General features: G+C 41.1%; 1 protein-coding gene across 1 annotated transcript in view; it reads right to left on the reverse strand.

Annotated features, from left to right (window-relative positions):
- LOC145324895 (uncharacterized) overlaps nucleotides 1-15,291 on the reverse strand; it is a 177,670-nt gene that overhangs the window by 84,941 nt on the left and 77,438 nt on the right. Inside the window, exons 9-10 of the mRNA XM_080167615.1 lie at nucleotides 14,429-14,488; nucleotides 3,476-3,593 (exon numbers count right to left, since the gene is read on the reverse strand). Of these exons, the coding sequence (XP_080023741.1) occupies nucleotides 3,476-3,593; nucleotides 14,429-14,488 (178 nt within the window). The remainder of the gene's footprint in view (nucleotides 1-3,475; nucleotides 3,594-14,428; nucleotides 14,489-15,291) is intronic.

Genomic DNA, 15,291 nt, shown 5'->3' on the forward strand with positions numbered 1-15,291 from the left:
TAATGGGTTGCGGGGGGAGGGGGGGGGGGGAGTTGGTTGACCCTTAACTTTTCTTTTTAGTTTCTAAAAGGAAAAAAAATGCTTATATTTTTTTGGATTAGGTCAATTTTCCCCATAATTGGTAATAAATCTTCGATGGACCTATAACATACTTCACTGTAAAGTAGACTCAAATTATTCCTGCAGTTAGTAAGATCATTAGGTACACACAAATATACTTTTATGTTTCAAGTTCCTTCTTTATTTAAGCAATTTAAATTATATTTGTATTAAATTATTGTTAGTTTATATTCAGCCCTGTTTAGAATTGTAATTGATACAGTAAAGGGAGTATAACTAACCAGGGGTGATTTTAAATTATTTTTTTTTGTTATCATATCAATAATCAAGGACCAGAAAATTAATATTTTTACTTTTCGCATTTTTTTCAAAACAAAATTAAAAAAAAACAAGTTTTCATTTAAAATTAAAAAGAATGAAAACTCTAATATTATTGAATGAAAAACTGCAGTGGCCATTTGACCAAATAATATGAGATACAAATGTTTTATTCCATATTTCTCAACCAGAAAATTGGCTTTCAATCAACAAAAAATGTTTTTCATAAATATTTGAATCCAAATCCTTCCCCATTCCCCCTTTTTGCGGATTACATCCTTTCTCTTTAAGGAAAGGACAATCATAAAATATTTGAATTTCAAATTATTTCACATTTATGGTTTGTGGGTTCTCGCACAAATGAAAAGCCTAAAACCTGCCTGAGTCCTCCATTTTCTGAATATGGTAAACAAGTACCTAAGTAAATAATTAGATTTAATGTTTTGAATTTGAACACAATATGTCAATATTAAAGAGTGTCCGTTTTATATTTAATCAGCTGCTTAGCATTTCTGTGTGTATGTGTGTGTTTTGTGAATGTTTGACTGTCGCAACAGAACGCGGCATCGATTATTGCATAACAGGAAACCGGTTTCTTGTGCAATTCTGCCGAATCTCATCGATTATGCTGATAATCAAGGATGCCAAAACTGTGAATTTTTGGCATTGCATATTTCCAATTAAATAACTGTTTTAGGTGGTATTGAACAGTGTGAGAAACAACCAAATGAATTGTTAATTAAATTTTGCTAGATTTTTTTGGACGACAGTATTTTGACAACTATGACTTATGCCTAGTTTGCAAAATATTTGGTTGTCAGGGAATAAGGAATTTTAAATTGTAAATATTTTTAATCCCTTTGCAAGAACTTTTTTGTTTGTATGCATTTTAGCTAAATCTTTCTAAAAAAGGGTACCAGGACAAACGTAGGAGTCCCAAACGTATGAGTGGATTAACGCAGGAGTGTTAAAATACTAATTTAAGTAAATATTTCTATACAGGTTAGGTTAGGTTAAGATATAAATATACAAATAAGCCCCCCCAGGGGTTAGGCATTTAAAAAATCTAAATTCTGGTTTAAAATAGGTTAGGTTAGGTTAAGTGTCCACTCCTGCGTTTGTCCACTCCGACGTTTGGGACTCCTGCGTTTGTCCTAGGACCTAAATAAGTACTATTCAAAATAAAATGTAAATGTTTGATGTTGTGTTGAAAAACTTTTTAAATTGATATCCAACCATTTAATCCCTGCAGGGCTGTATGGAAAACGTGGCCTGATCCTTACCAGGGATAGGAACATAAATCACAAAATAATAAGCACATAGCAAGTTCAGTAAAGAATGAAAGTTTGTATTAAAAATCTCGTAAGGCATTAATATTTTTTAGAATACATTGCATATCCCCCCTCCCTGGTCGTGACTTTCAAGTTAGAAAGACATTGCATGACCACTTTTTATTATTGGTAATGAATCTTCCCAGAATAATACAAGGATTTATGGATAAGAATGTAGCTTCTCATGAAGGTTTATAGCTATTTTGGGGGAGGTTACCACTGCCCAACGAAGAGAAAGCTACCCTAGAAAAATATGATCCTTGCCCTAATTTTTTTGCTTTTTCTTTTCAAAACTAAAATTTTAAAGGGAGGGGTAAGGGTCATCTCCCCCCTTTACTGCTAAGACAACAGAATTTGATAAAAAAAATTTGTGTTTTTAGTGGATTTTCCAATCCCTTTTTTGTAAACTTATGAAATATTGAAGTCATGATCTAATACAAAATGTCAAAAGAATCAAACAGAAGTCAATAAAATTCCTCTCTTCAAAGTTTTATTAAAATTATTTAGTAACGAGATTTATTACTTTAATTTATTGACATGAAAAGATATACTGAATTGGAGACAAAATGAAGATTAAAATTTCTCTTCAAAATTTCTGGCATTAGACTGGACTTAAAATATCTTACCATCCAATGTAGTTCAGCTACTCTATAAGCACGATATGTTCGAATATGTTCTAAGTCTAAGCAGTTTCTTTTTGCGCATATCTAACGAGATTTAATTTTATATAAAAGCTTAATACTTTAAAATTTATAATCATGACAAAACAACAGTTTAAAGCTGGTTGATTGTACAATATTAAATTCCCATGTAGCAAAAAAGGTTATGCCTGTAATAATGTATAACAAATCACCTTGTAAATTGGTTCACAGATGAAATAGATTGTAATTTAAAATAACAATAATTCACACAGTAGTAAATAACACTTATATGAGTGGTGTGCCTTCCTTTCCGCATATTTTAAAATCTGCATAGTGCTATATATTCGCCAATAAGCACAATAACAAAGCAAAGAGTAAAATACTAGGGGGACGTTGACTTTGGACTGTAAATTACAGTGGTACCCAAAGTTTTTTAGCCAAATAATAATATTAAGAACTTGAAAATTGAAATTTATTTGGTTGGTTACAAACTGGAAGTGTTTAAACCAGCCAATAATTTTAATCTACAGATAGGGTATATTTGTTTATCTTAATTGTATTTCAATGTCATATATCTGGCAAAAGGCAGATTTTACTGTTTTTTATGCGAAACATATGGGGAGATGATAACACACCCCCTTATATGTATGTAGTTAAGTTGCCCTTTTAAATAATGTAATAGCCAAGTGAGATATTAAGGGTTATAGTCATTTAAACTCTATATAAATGTATGTGTTCTAAATGGAACAGGAACAATTTTTTCCATTAGTGCATATTTCTATTAAAAACATTAAAGCTTGTTGTTTGTACTTATTTTTAAATTAATTAAAAAGAAAAAATCCAGTTAATATAAAGTATATCTTAAGTTTAAACTATTTTAAGTAATATTTAGCCAAAGTAAAGTTGAATAGTTTTATAGAAACTGTACACTGCCTAGTCCTTTGGCGTGCACAGGGTTTTACCATTAGAGGGGAGGGGGGGGGGGGGTACAACCTCTGGAGGAAGGGGTAAAAAGACAGATTGTTTTCCTTGTTGAAATGAGTGTAAACACCCCTTTTGCTGTTTACTCTGTACTTCAAGAATGTGAAGCTACTCTATAAGCTTGGTCCATCGGTCTTTTGCTACCTGCCAATGCGTGGTGGTTGTCTCCAGAAGGTTGAACCCTCTTGCCAGCCTGGGTATATGACAAGGACCCTTGGACTCGCTACCGTCGTCAGCTATACCCCAGGTACGACCAGTTTCTCTGAAATAATAAAATAATTTTAGAACAGAACAATTAAGTTCTTTGCACAAAGTGTATAGGAATATATTACAGTTATTGATTTCATGTATAAAAGCACAAAAAATCAAGGATGGAGAATAAGACAAATTAAGTTAAAGAGTAAATGTTCAATTACTATAAAAAAAGAGATAGAAACTGACAAAGCCAGTTGTAAACTTGCTCTTTTTTTCTTTAGTTACCTGCCGAGACATCACATTTCACCCATAGTGATACGGACAGACATAGTGAATTATAGAGTAGCGTCGCTACAAAATATGGAGAATTTTTGTTTTATTTGGATAAATCATTGTACATTTTAAAATGGTTATCTAAGTTTAAATTATTAAATGGACAAAAACCGATCTTAGGACGGGGTGTAACAAATTAAAATATTTAAAGGTGCCTGCCTGTATGCTTTTTTTTAAATAAAAGGGCGTAATGTGTTGACAACCAAAAAATATTTTATGATCATTTTTTAGTTCAATATTGAATTTTTCGACATTATAGAGTAGATCCATCTCCTCAAGGGTGAAGTAATGGGGGAGGGGGGGGGGGGGGGGGTCAATTTCGATTAATTTGTATCACAGAAGTTTTTAAATTATAATTAGAGATGTATAACAAGTTATTTACTATTGCCTTATCCCGCTGTACTTAAATTTCTAGAGTCAGATGTGCAGAAATATTTATTAATCATTCATATTACTTGTTAATTTAAATTTCGGTGACCAATTGTTGATTTTAACCTTTTGTACAGCAAGAACAACAAGCAAAACCTATCCTAATTTAAGGAAAACGAATAAGGAAATTAATAGACACACAAACATCCTAATACTCTATTAATATAAATAAATATATTAATTTAGCAGAATTTCTTTAATTTTTCAAATGTATTAAGAGTTAGTTTCAAGTACTGATTCTCCTTAAATTGTAACAAAATTTTAAACAAGTTCTTAACTCAGGGAGGGGAAGGACAATGAATGATAAATTAAACTCCCCCACCCAGGGAGTAAGGGAGGGGACAATGGATCGAATATTCAATTTTTAGGAGTCTCAGACTTTGGGGACTGGCTTAAAGGGAATGTGCAAGAATTTAGCAGTTTCTGACTGAGTTTGGGTACTTGCGCATAGAATGCCGCTACTCGTTATGTATGTTTTGAATATTGCAGACGGGGAGAAGGAATAAGGGAAGTGGGGGGAAGGGAAATAAACACTCGTTGTGTTAGTTTGGAATGTAGCAGACGGGGAGAAGGGAGGTGGGGGCAAGGGGCAAGGGAAATAAACAGAATAAAAAAGGGCAGTCATATTCTTGCTAGCAGCTGGCCGGGTCCAATAATCTTTTAATATAAAAATCACACCAAAAAACCTCAATATATTTCATCAAAAACAAGTTGTGATTTCACTTTACATGACGCTATGGAAATCTATTATTCAATTAACAATCCCTTTATAATTTCCTACAAATTTATTGAATTAAACTGGATTTCATGCCCTTTCTTTGATAACTCTTATATTGAATTAATTGCCCATTGTCCCCTCCCTTACTCCCTGCCCCCCCCCGCACCCACCCAACTATCATTGGTAGCTTAAAATACTAGTACCCAAAACTTCAGGTAATATTTCAGTACCATAGGTAGCATTTTAACTATCATAATAAGGAGAGAGGAAAGATTAATTTATCATACATTGTCCTGTCCCTGACTAAACTTGAATTTAATAGTTATTGTCTAAATATATTTTGACGAGAGATCAGCAGCAGTGATTGATTACAGATCAACTATTTCTCGGGATACAGGGAGGGGCCAATGGACGAAAAATTTGTTTTCTCCCTTTTTTATACAAATGTTTATATGTTAAAGGGTTGATTATAAAAGTCGGGCCATCCCAGGTATAAGGTATAACCAACAAGCAAAATAAATCTTAAATAATATTTGGGGGGCAAATGGAGAAGTCGTCAATTTTACTATGTGTTGCCCCCAACGACAGCTGAAAATCACGAATAGGTTTCGTGATTTTATACGATTTATTTTCTTAGTTGGTATATGCTGGGGCCATCCTAGCATTAGTAACAAAAGGACAGACAGACTGACAGATATAAACTCTTAGCTTCTAAAACTTTCGTTGTTGACATAAAATATACTTTTTGTTTTGTTTTCTGGGCCTTATTGTACAATGACGAAATAGTTATCGACAAAAAAACTGTAAGTATTTTAAAGTGACTGTTATTTTAAAATCGATAATGAGGGACCACGTTTTTTTTAGTTGCAAGATTCCTAATAAATTAAACCATTACTTTTACTCTTTATCGGAGTGCATCAAACACCGCAAAAAATCACGTTTCATATTCGCAAAATTCACAATAGTAAAAGAATAAGAGGGGAAGGAAGGGGGAAATTTGTACTGTTGTAATTATATGCGGTTATGATTAGTTGATATTGTGAAATTTATGTGGTAATGAATACACACCCTCTTTATCACATAGAATTTGATGGTTAAGTTTTTATTGTCATGATTTGATCCATTAAATAAGTTATTAAAGCATGGCATTATTTTAACACTTTAACTTCCCAGCTACTATGTATGTGTTTATGTCTGTCTGTAAGTCTCTATATCTGTAATGCTATGCTAAATCTAGCTTTTTACTCTTTTTTCTCTAAATGTAATGTATGCTTTTTATTTCAAACAGATTCAATGATAATGCAAGAAAACGTTCTTGTAAATAACTGCAATAACATTCTGTGTTATATTTAAAATTCTCATTCTTCAATGTGTGTTTCTTTTCTATAATTAATATATGTATGTCTTGAAATTTTTAAAATCTAACTAACTATACAACTAAGGAAAAAGGGGGTATTTTAGATTAGTACACAAAGTTTTATAACCATGTTATCTTATTCTTTGACACAAATACTTTGGGTACTTGTATTGTATTTTGGTTTCCAAGCAGTGTCCAATAAATATAATCTACAGAAGGAGTAATTTGGTTCCTTGCTATTAAGGATGTACAAAAATTTATCATTCATTGTATTATACCATAAGACCCCCGAGCTTAATAATTTACATAATTATTTTATTTATTTTTAATAAAATTAAAACATTAAATATGAAAATTATGTAAATAAAATATTTAATAAAATACACATGTAATAAACAATGTGCACTCATTTCCCCAAATATATCATTTAAGTGAAAAAAGGGCGTTTTTTTCATTTCATTCGGATAAGTCATCTATAATAGTCGATTTACTTGGGATAAAGCTTACCGAAAATTATATCCTCAAAAATTTTATCTATGGTATTATTAGAAAAAATCGAGTATAACAAACATTAACTCTTAAAATTTTTGCTATTGTATCTTTTCGTCAATTTGATAATAAGCGGATGCCAATGCACATCATGTAATAAACACATGAGCAATATAAAAGCTGTAAATCAATTTAAAACTTATTCATGATTTCTTTTTTATTCTTTACAAGCAATGCTACTCTATAAGTCTTTTTTTAAGCGGTCTGTTTTTCACTGAAAAGGTCTTATATATAGATTATTCATAATCGTCGATAAATTGTCTGCAATTGCATAGCTACTCTATTTTTTTTAGGGTATATCTAAACTAAAATCAATGAAAGGATTCAATACAGTCGATCTTTACAAAAGACCAATGGTTTTCTATATGAAAAGTTATTTCACTGGTTTCCAAAGTTTTTATTAACACGTTCACTCATTTGTTACCTTTAAAACTATGAAGACTTAATAAACTTGATTAGTTAATATGTGGTATCCGCCGAGGATCAATGGCAGACACCGGAGTTCAATTAGATTACGGCAGTGTGACAGACGTGGACACCTTACTATAGAGAAGCTACGCTTCTCTAGCTTTCACTAGATAATGATCAACATCTACTTTCAGTTGTCACTTTATTGAAGGGTTAAGAGATACTGGAGTTATATACAACAAACAATAATTACATGGATAGGAATAAATAATCATAACATAAAAGCATAAATAATACATATACAATGGTCAGTTTGGGCAATAATGATTCCCCCATCCCTGGAAAGGGTGGGGGAGAATTAAGAATACAGTTAACCATAATAAACATGACAGATTCAAATCATTAATTCTAAGCGTAGGGAGGGGGTCACTAGACCCCTTCCCCAGGACTCGGGGGAGGGCCATTGACCCTCCACCGAACCCCAGATCAGGGGTGCCATAGACATGGCTCACGGTTGCCGAATACCACAACTCTCCCCTCGGAAGGCTGGGAGATGGTTTCCCTACCAGACTTCCGACAGTGGTTGAGGCCTTCGGCCCGCTCCTTAGGGCTAAAATATATACAAACGATAATGATTCAATGGAATCCTAGTGGTGAGTATCTTCTTAGGGTTGATGGGCTCCCAATGTGGGATAGAAGGCAGAGGCTGACTTGGGTTGGATACGTTGGTCAGCGCCGGCAGGTATTAGGTTTGGTGGTGGCACATTTGTTGCTGGAACGGTCAGCAGTGGGACCTGCGGGTTGTTGTTGGCAGCGGCTGGGGCACTGGCTGCCAGGTTGATTGTCTGAGCAGCGGCCTGTCCTCCTGAGGGGCCGCGGGGTCTGCCAGAGGGCGGTCCTGGCCTACCTGGGCGGTCATGCCCGCTGTCCGTTGATTTCATAGACACCATTTCCTCGGCTGCTTCCCTGCCGATGGGAATGGCATCCCAGTCCACTGAAAAGTCCCGGGACTTGGCATGGTTGAGCCTGGCTCTAGCCATCGCCTTCTTATACAAGGCTGGGTGGTACAGGAACAGTTGTGATATCGCATTCAGGGCTGCCCGGACTCCTCCTTGTGCTGCTGCCAGAGAAATGATGGTTAGGTCCCCCAGCAGTTTGAGGATCAGCAGCAGCAAGCACAGGATGGCGGCGCCATCTCCCCACTCGTGGATGGCTTGTCTAAATCCTGCCCAGACATCCAGGGCTGCCTCTCCTTCCTCCGCCAGTCGGTCAATGTTGTAGGACACTATCCCATGGTCTCCTGTGGCCGAACAGCTGCCTTGCTGAACGCAGGAGCCATAGGATAGGCCGGTCAGCATGGCGCTCTTGTATGCTGGGAACGCCAGCAGTTGTTGCCAGTCGTTCAACTCAGCCTGTGAATACAAACCACCTGAACTGAAGTCATCTAAGGGGTCTGTCAACAACTGCTTAGGCGTATCCAGCGGGGGTGGCCTCTTCTTGGGAGCAGGGGTTAACTCTATCCAGCCTTCCTCCGCGTGCACAGTCAGGGGGTAGGTGGAGGAACAGGGAATCTTGGTGGCGTGCTCACTGTATACCCGCGTCACAGCGTCTACAAAACCTGTGGGCTCCACTGGCACTTTGTCCCAACACTCCTTGTGTTCGCGGACAACATACTTGTGCCTTTGGCAGGTCAGCTGCAGCAGGATGTCTCCCCTCAGTACCGAGAACGTGCTCCCCTGGACACGCACCGGGTGGGCCGGATCTAGTTGCTGGAGCTTCCAGCAGTTGGCCGCTACTTCTTCTGCTGCAGTGCTTCTCATGCGTGTTTCCAGGGTAAATCCAATATAACCTGCATGGATCTGTGCTTGAAGGGGAACGTCAACATCCCTGGCCGACACTCGGGGCAGCGCAGCCGCGGCTGGGTCAGCTGCCACAAACAACGCTGGATGGTTGGTGGCATGGGCCTCGAAGTCGCAGTTCACAATTGAGGTGGGGCTGGTCATGTTGATGAAAAACTGGGCCTGATGGTCAACCAGATATGCATCCCTCACCAGGCTGGGCTGGAGGCTGCGGATCAGCCTCAAGGGGCAATCTCTTCCCAGGTGGTCCCACACGTAGGTTGCTTCCCCAGTGATACAGGACAGCTCAGAATGGGGACAATCGAGGGTCAGGTGGTCAGACTGGGACTCCACCCGTCCATCCTCCACCACATAGGTCTCCTCCTTGACCAGCAGCCGCCGCTCCTGGAGCACTAATTCATTGCGGTAGAGCTGGCCCTCAAAGTGGACGTCCTCCCCCTCGCAACCCACCCCCTCGGGGCTGTTGACGAGGGCGCCCACCATATCAATGGTGAAGAACAGGGGGTGGTTCAGCTGGAACGTCAGTGGCTGGGTCTTGCCTGGCAACGTGTATACTCGGTTCCTGGCCAGGTCTCGGCACGCTTCTGGGTCTATCTTGGTTGGCCTCATGAGGGTGGGGACCGAGGTCACCTTAAGGTGACCCCATACCCCACACCTGAATGTCCACTGGGACACGGTGAGCTGACAGCTGAACCCAGTGGTTTCCCTCACCTTGACTTGCTGCAGGACGTGGATGTCATGGCCCAGGGGCACCTCCTGGTGTAGGGGCTCCGTGTCACACATCTTTTCTTTATTGTAAGACGTGACATGGGTGGGGTTGGCACAGTCCCACCCCACCAGGACGTAGCTGGTTGTAGGCCACACGGCTGCCAGCAGGAGGCCCCACAGGACCATCCACCAATGGGAGAGGCTTCCAGGTAACCATCTTCCTCGTGCACGCGGCTGGGGATCTCCGGCTCTGGTCACGGCTGCTTCTTGGGGCTGGACACGGCTGGGCTGCTCCTGGCTAGACACAAATTTCCATTGAGCGTTATCTGTATGCGGCCGAGGCACCCCGATACCCTCCCCAATGACAGACTGGCAAGCGACTGGCACTTGCCTGGGTGTCGGCTCCCCTAGCCCTAAGTGCTCCCTTCCTTGGTCCAAGGCATGCCCAGTGGCATGGGGCTGAAGTGCATGTGGCACAGGCTCGCCCTGACTCAATGCCCTCCCCTGCCCTAGGAACTCAGGTGCATGTGGCACAGGCAAGTCCTTATTTTCCCAATTTTCAATCTCCCCAGCCTCAAGTGCAGGGGGCACAGGCAAGGCTGGGTGTTTACAAGGTTTTGGATTCAATACATTTAACAAATTCAACTTATCCTGATGGTGAGCCGCTGGGTTCCCTTGGCTGGTAGAGGGCTCTGGATGGCATGTAGCTGGACTCTCCCTGCAGGCTGGTGGCGCTGGCTGGCATGTAGCTGGGCTCTCCCTGCAGGCTGGTGGCGCTGGCTGGCTGGGGGTGACGGGTGTCACCCCTTCCTCTGGGACCGCTGGCTCGTTCCAGGACTCAGGTCTCTCGGTGGCGGCGACGGTTGTCGCCCCAGACATCAGGGTGGAGGCTGGCTCGTTCCAGGATCCAGGTATCTCGGTGGCGGCGACGGTTGTCGCCCCAGGCACACGGTGGGAGGCGCTGGATAGCACCCCCCCATCATCCCAGGTGGCGACGCCGGGTGGCGTCCCATACATCGATGCAGAGGTGCTGGCTAGCACCTCCTGCCTCTCTCGTTCCGCGGCTGCCAGGGCCTCCCCATACACCGTCTCAGGGACGCTGGGCAGCGCCCCTCCACTCTTGCTGGGTAGGCTCAGTCGGGCAGGTTCCATCATGTTGAGGCTGAAAGGCTGGGGCCTCAGCACCTCTGGCTCGGCTATGTTGTTGGGCTGTATCAGCTCTGGCCCCAGATGGTTAAGACTGAAGCCTAGGCCAACCCGGTTGGGCTCAGCCGCGCCGCCCAGTACGTTGATCCTAGCTGGGACAGTCCCGAACTGCGGCATCCCATCGGCTCGGTCCGCAGCTCTGGGGGCGGCTGCTTGCGGTGGTGGTGCTGGGGGCGCGCTCCCTTCCATATGGGCCACTCTGCTGGGCTTCCCTGGAGGGGCACCTTTGTCGGCGGTGCGCCTGCGGCTGGCTACCTGGGCCCAGTCAGCTCTACACTCGGCCGCCGTGTGGCCGTCATAGTGGCAACGCTCACACTTGGCAGAACGGTCACGGCGTGGCTGGGTGCGCCTCTCCTCTAGGCTAACTTCCACAGGCGTTGGACAGTCTCGAGCTCGGTGGCCTCTCCCCTGGCAGCGGTAGCAGCGGCCTGGAACCTTGTCATCTGGAGCGACCTTCCCCATCTGGTGGAGACCCGGAGCCAAGGAGCCAATCTCCATTGGCTCCGACTCGTCATATTGGGGCAACTGGATGCAGGCAGATTGCTCAGCATCAGCTTGCGGTACTCGGCTGGGGCCGGCTGAGGGTCATCCTGGAGCCATCCTGGGGCTTGGTCACCTCCTGGGACTTGATGCTGGTCCATTGGGTCAACGGTGAAACGGCGGGCACAAAGTTATACAAGACTACAATGAATGGGTTGTCACTTGAGGCTTCCTAGCCTAACAGCCAACACTGTTTGTATCACTAGGTTGGGAGTTTTAGTTGCAAAGATATAACTTAGCTGTACTTATCAATAGTTAGGTGTTGAGGTAGATAGATGTTGAGGGTCTGAACTGCTGTCAGGAACTGATTGGGTTTTCCCTTATCACACTAGAGCTAGGAGGAAAGAAACTTGCAATTCTTTATTTGCTAAAAATACCCCTGTTAGATGCTATGGAGTAGCTCCGCTCTGGTGTGAAAGTGTGTGGGTGTGTGTGTGTGTGTGTGCGTGGAATCTCCTGTCCTTGTAACGCGCGTTCGCGCCGTCAAATCCGCGCACACAGGGAAAACGCGCTCTCACCCCTCAGCTCGCTTCCTCATTGGTCCGCTTCGTCCGTTGGATTTATGATGTTTTCCGCACTTTGTTGCGCTACCCGTGAATGGCGCTCTGTGTATCCGATCGCTAGCTCCACACTACAGACGGACTTAGTCTAGTGTGGGTAGGAAGGGGGAAGCGCGTGAGGGGACGGGGGTAACTCCGTCCGTTCCCACTGTGAGGGAGGGGGGTAACTGTGTGCTGGTGTAATGGGGCCTTTGCTTCTTAATCTCAGGCTTATCTGTTATATAACCCTGATTGTATTTGCCTTCAAATGGAGAGGGGCCCCTCCCCTTCCCTTGGAATAAGGGGTGTATTGTTATTGTGCTGTGGGCTTGAGATTGTTTTGATTACATTACATCTAGCTTTTATTGCTGTCCTTATCACAATTGCATAACAGATTTGTTGACCAACTCTGTTCTATTTTTAGCTGTTATCACAATACACAGTAATCCAAGCCTGTTCTATTCTTAGATTTATCACAACACAACAATTTGTTTGCCAAGCTTTGCTCATAAATCTATTGTTTGGCCATCACATTAGGGTGGTAATCCCTGCAAATGTGATATAATATCTGTCTTCTAGATGGGTGGCTGCGTTGTAGCTTCTCAGGATACTCGGGGTTGACGTAGTTTTTCTCTGTTCTGGTGCACTACACCCGTATGTTAGCTCGCAGCTTGCAGCTATGTGGCATGTTTCAGCCTATCGGCGGCAGGGAATGTCCCGTCCTGCTAGCGCCACTGGTTCGGATCCTGCTATTTCTTGCAGTAAAGTTGGCCTATTTTCAGCCGTCTACACGTATTTGGCTTGTTTCAGCCGGTCCGCAGGCCTGTTTCAGCCCTTTTGGCGCTCAATTCTCCGTTAGATATCGGCGCTGCTCGCGGTTATTCGTCAGATTTCGCTGTTTTGCTTCCACAACTGCCGGATGCAGAGTTAAACTTTGCTGTCCAGGGTGGGTAATTCAGGTTGCTTGCGTCAGTTTTGCCAGATTCACTGCTGGGAGTACCTTAGCCTCAGATGCGCGTCTGCTCTACACTTGTGGTTCGCCGTAATCTCACACAGCTGTCACCAAAGTTGTGGTATCCGCCGAGGATCAATGGCAGACACCGGAGTTCAATTAGATTACGGCAGTGTGACAGACGTGGACACCTTACTATAGAGAAGCTACGCTTCTCTAGCTTTCACTAGATAATGATCAACATCTACTTTCAGTTGTCACTTTATTGAAGGGTTAAGAGATACTGGAGTTATATACAACAAACAATAATTACATGGATAGGAATAAATAATCATAACATAAAAGCATAAATAATACATATACAATGGTCAGTTTGGGCAATAATGATTCCCCCATCCCTGGAAAGGGTGGGGGAGAATTAAGAATACAGTTAACCATAATAAACATGACAGATTCAAATCATTAATTCTAAGCGTAGGGAGGGGGTCACTAGACCCCTTCCCCAGGACTCGGGGGAGGGCCATTGACCCTCCACCGAACCCCAGATCAGGGGTGCCATAGACATGGCTCACGGTTGCCGAATACCACAAATACATGCTAGCAGCGTTCAAGCTTTTAACATTATTCTGTAGTAAGACTGATTTAATAATTTGGGGTTTACATCAATTTATTGTAAAATCTCTTGTCCCTTAAGATCCCTGACTATTTATAGCTGCACTAACTATTACACTCTCATCCTTGTTAATTTTTCTATGAATATATGTCTGAAGAAAAAGTTAATTAAATGAAAATTAGTTCTTGTTACGTCTTTATACAATCTATTCAACTTATTTCAATAGGAGTTTGAAAAAAAGTTACATACTAATTGAAATCTATAAATTCTGAGAAAAAAATTAAGATATAAAATAGAAGGCGTGAAAAACTCACAGCGATTAACCAGGGGGGGGGGGGTATAAAAACATAAGTGGGTAAAAATGGGAAAGACAGGCTTCCAAATTTAAATTTTAAGGAGAATTAAGTGTTGGCCGTTGCTGCCGAGCCCTGCCAAAAATCAGTTAGTCAAACAGACACCATACAAAAATAACACCTACATCCAAATTGTTTTATACCTATTACTTTCAGCCAATAAAGTATTTCTAGAATCCAAAGAAAACCTGTAAGATATGGTAAATTTTTAAATTTACAAATCTTTTTGGAGGTCGCTTTGACCTTACCTTGGCATAGAAGCATTAAAACATTTTAACTGGTGGAAAAGGTAAAAACTAAATGCCTTTTTTCTTCACAATGTTATTTTAAAAACTGACCTTGTCAGAGCAATCTGAGTTTCTGCTTCACCCCCAATCTCGTTCCGAAAGTAGGGACAACTGAAAATAAAAAAAAATAACATTAATAATATTCTTTTAGTAAAGAGAATGATTTTAGCATGTATTGTCAATAAATCACAGAATACGTTATTTCTGTTAGATTGATAACACGTTTTAAAATCAGTTCAAAAACTAAAATATCTTTATGAAAAAAAAATAAAATAATAGGCTATAGTCCCTTTCGTGACAATGCCTCATAAGGGGCGTTTCTTCTTATTTCACGGTAGCTTTTCTCCTATTTCAAGTCACTGTGGGGGGCCTCTAACCCGCCGGGGCCAATTGCCTAACCTAACCTAAAATAACCTTTTAAAAGCTACTAACAAAATACGACGAAACGTCCCTTAAGAGACGTTGCCACGAAAGGGATTATACTCAAATAAAACAACAATAAGCTCATTTAATTTATTTAAGCATTTACAATTTATTATCTTTGAATTTAAGTAACAAAAGGGAAGGTTATTGATATTATGAACACTTTCAGGCGTATGGACGTGTAAGTTTTAGAGTAGCTGCGCTCATAAAACCACACACCAAAGCCAAATGAAATGAAACAAAGTATTTCGTGTCATCCACCAATCATTAAAATATAACCTATTTAAAATAAATCACTCATCATAAAATATAAAAAATCAATGGTCCAAGGGTTGAGGGATAGGTTAAACAAATTTCAAGTTTTGCTTCGAAACCGATTAAAATCCACTGGATTAGAAACGGTTCTCAGCCATACTAAAAAATTATGGAAAGCATCGTATTACAATTTTCAACAGATATTATAATGAAAATTAATACCAGTTTTATTAGTC

This window comes from Acartia tonsa, chromosome 7 (assembly GCF_053477335.1).
Source record: "Acartia tonsa isolate MP-2025a chromosome 7, ASM5347733v1, whole genome shotgun sequence".
NCBI lineage: Eukaryota > Metazoa > Arthropoda > Copepoda > Calanoida > Acartiidae > Acartia > Acartia tonsa.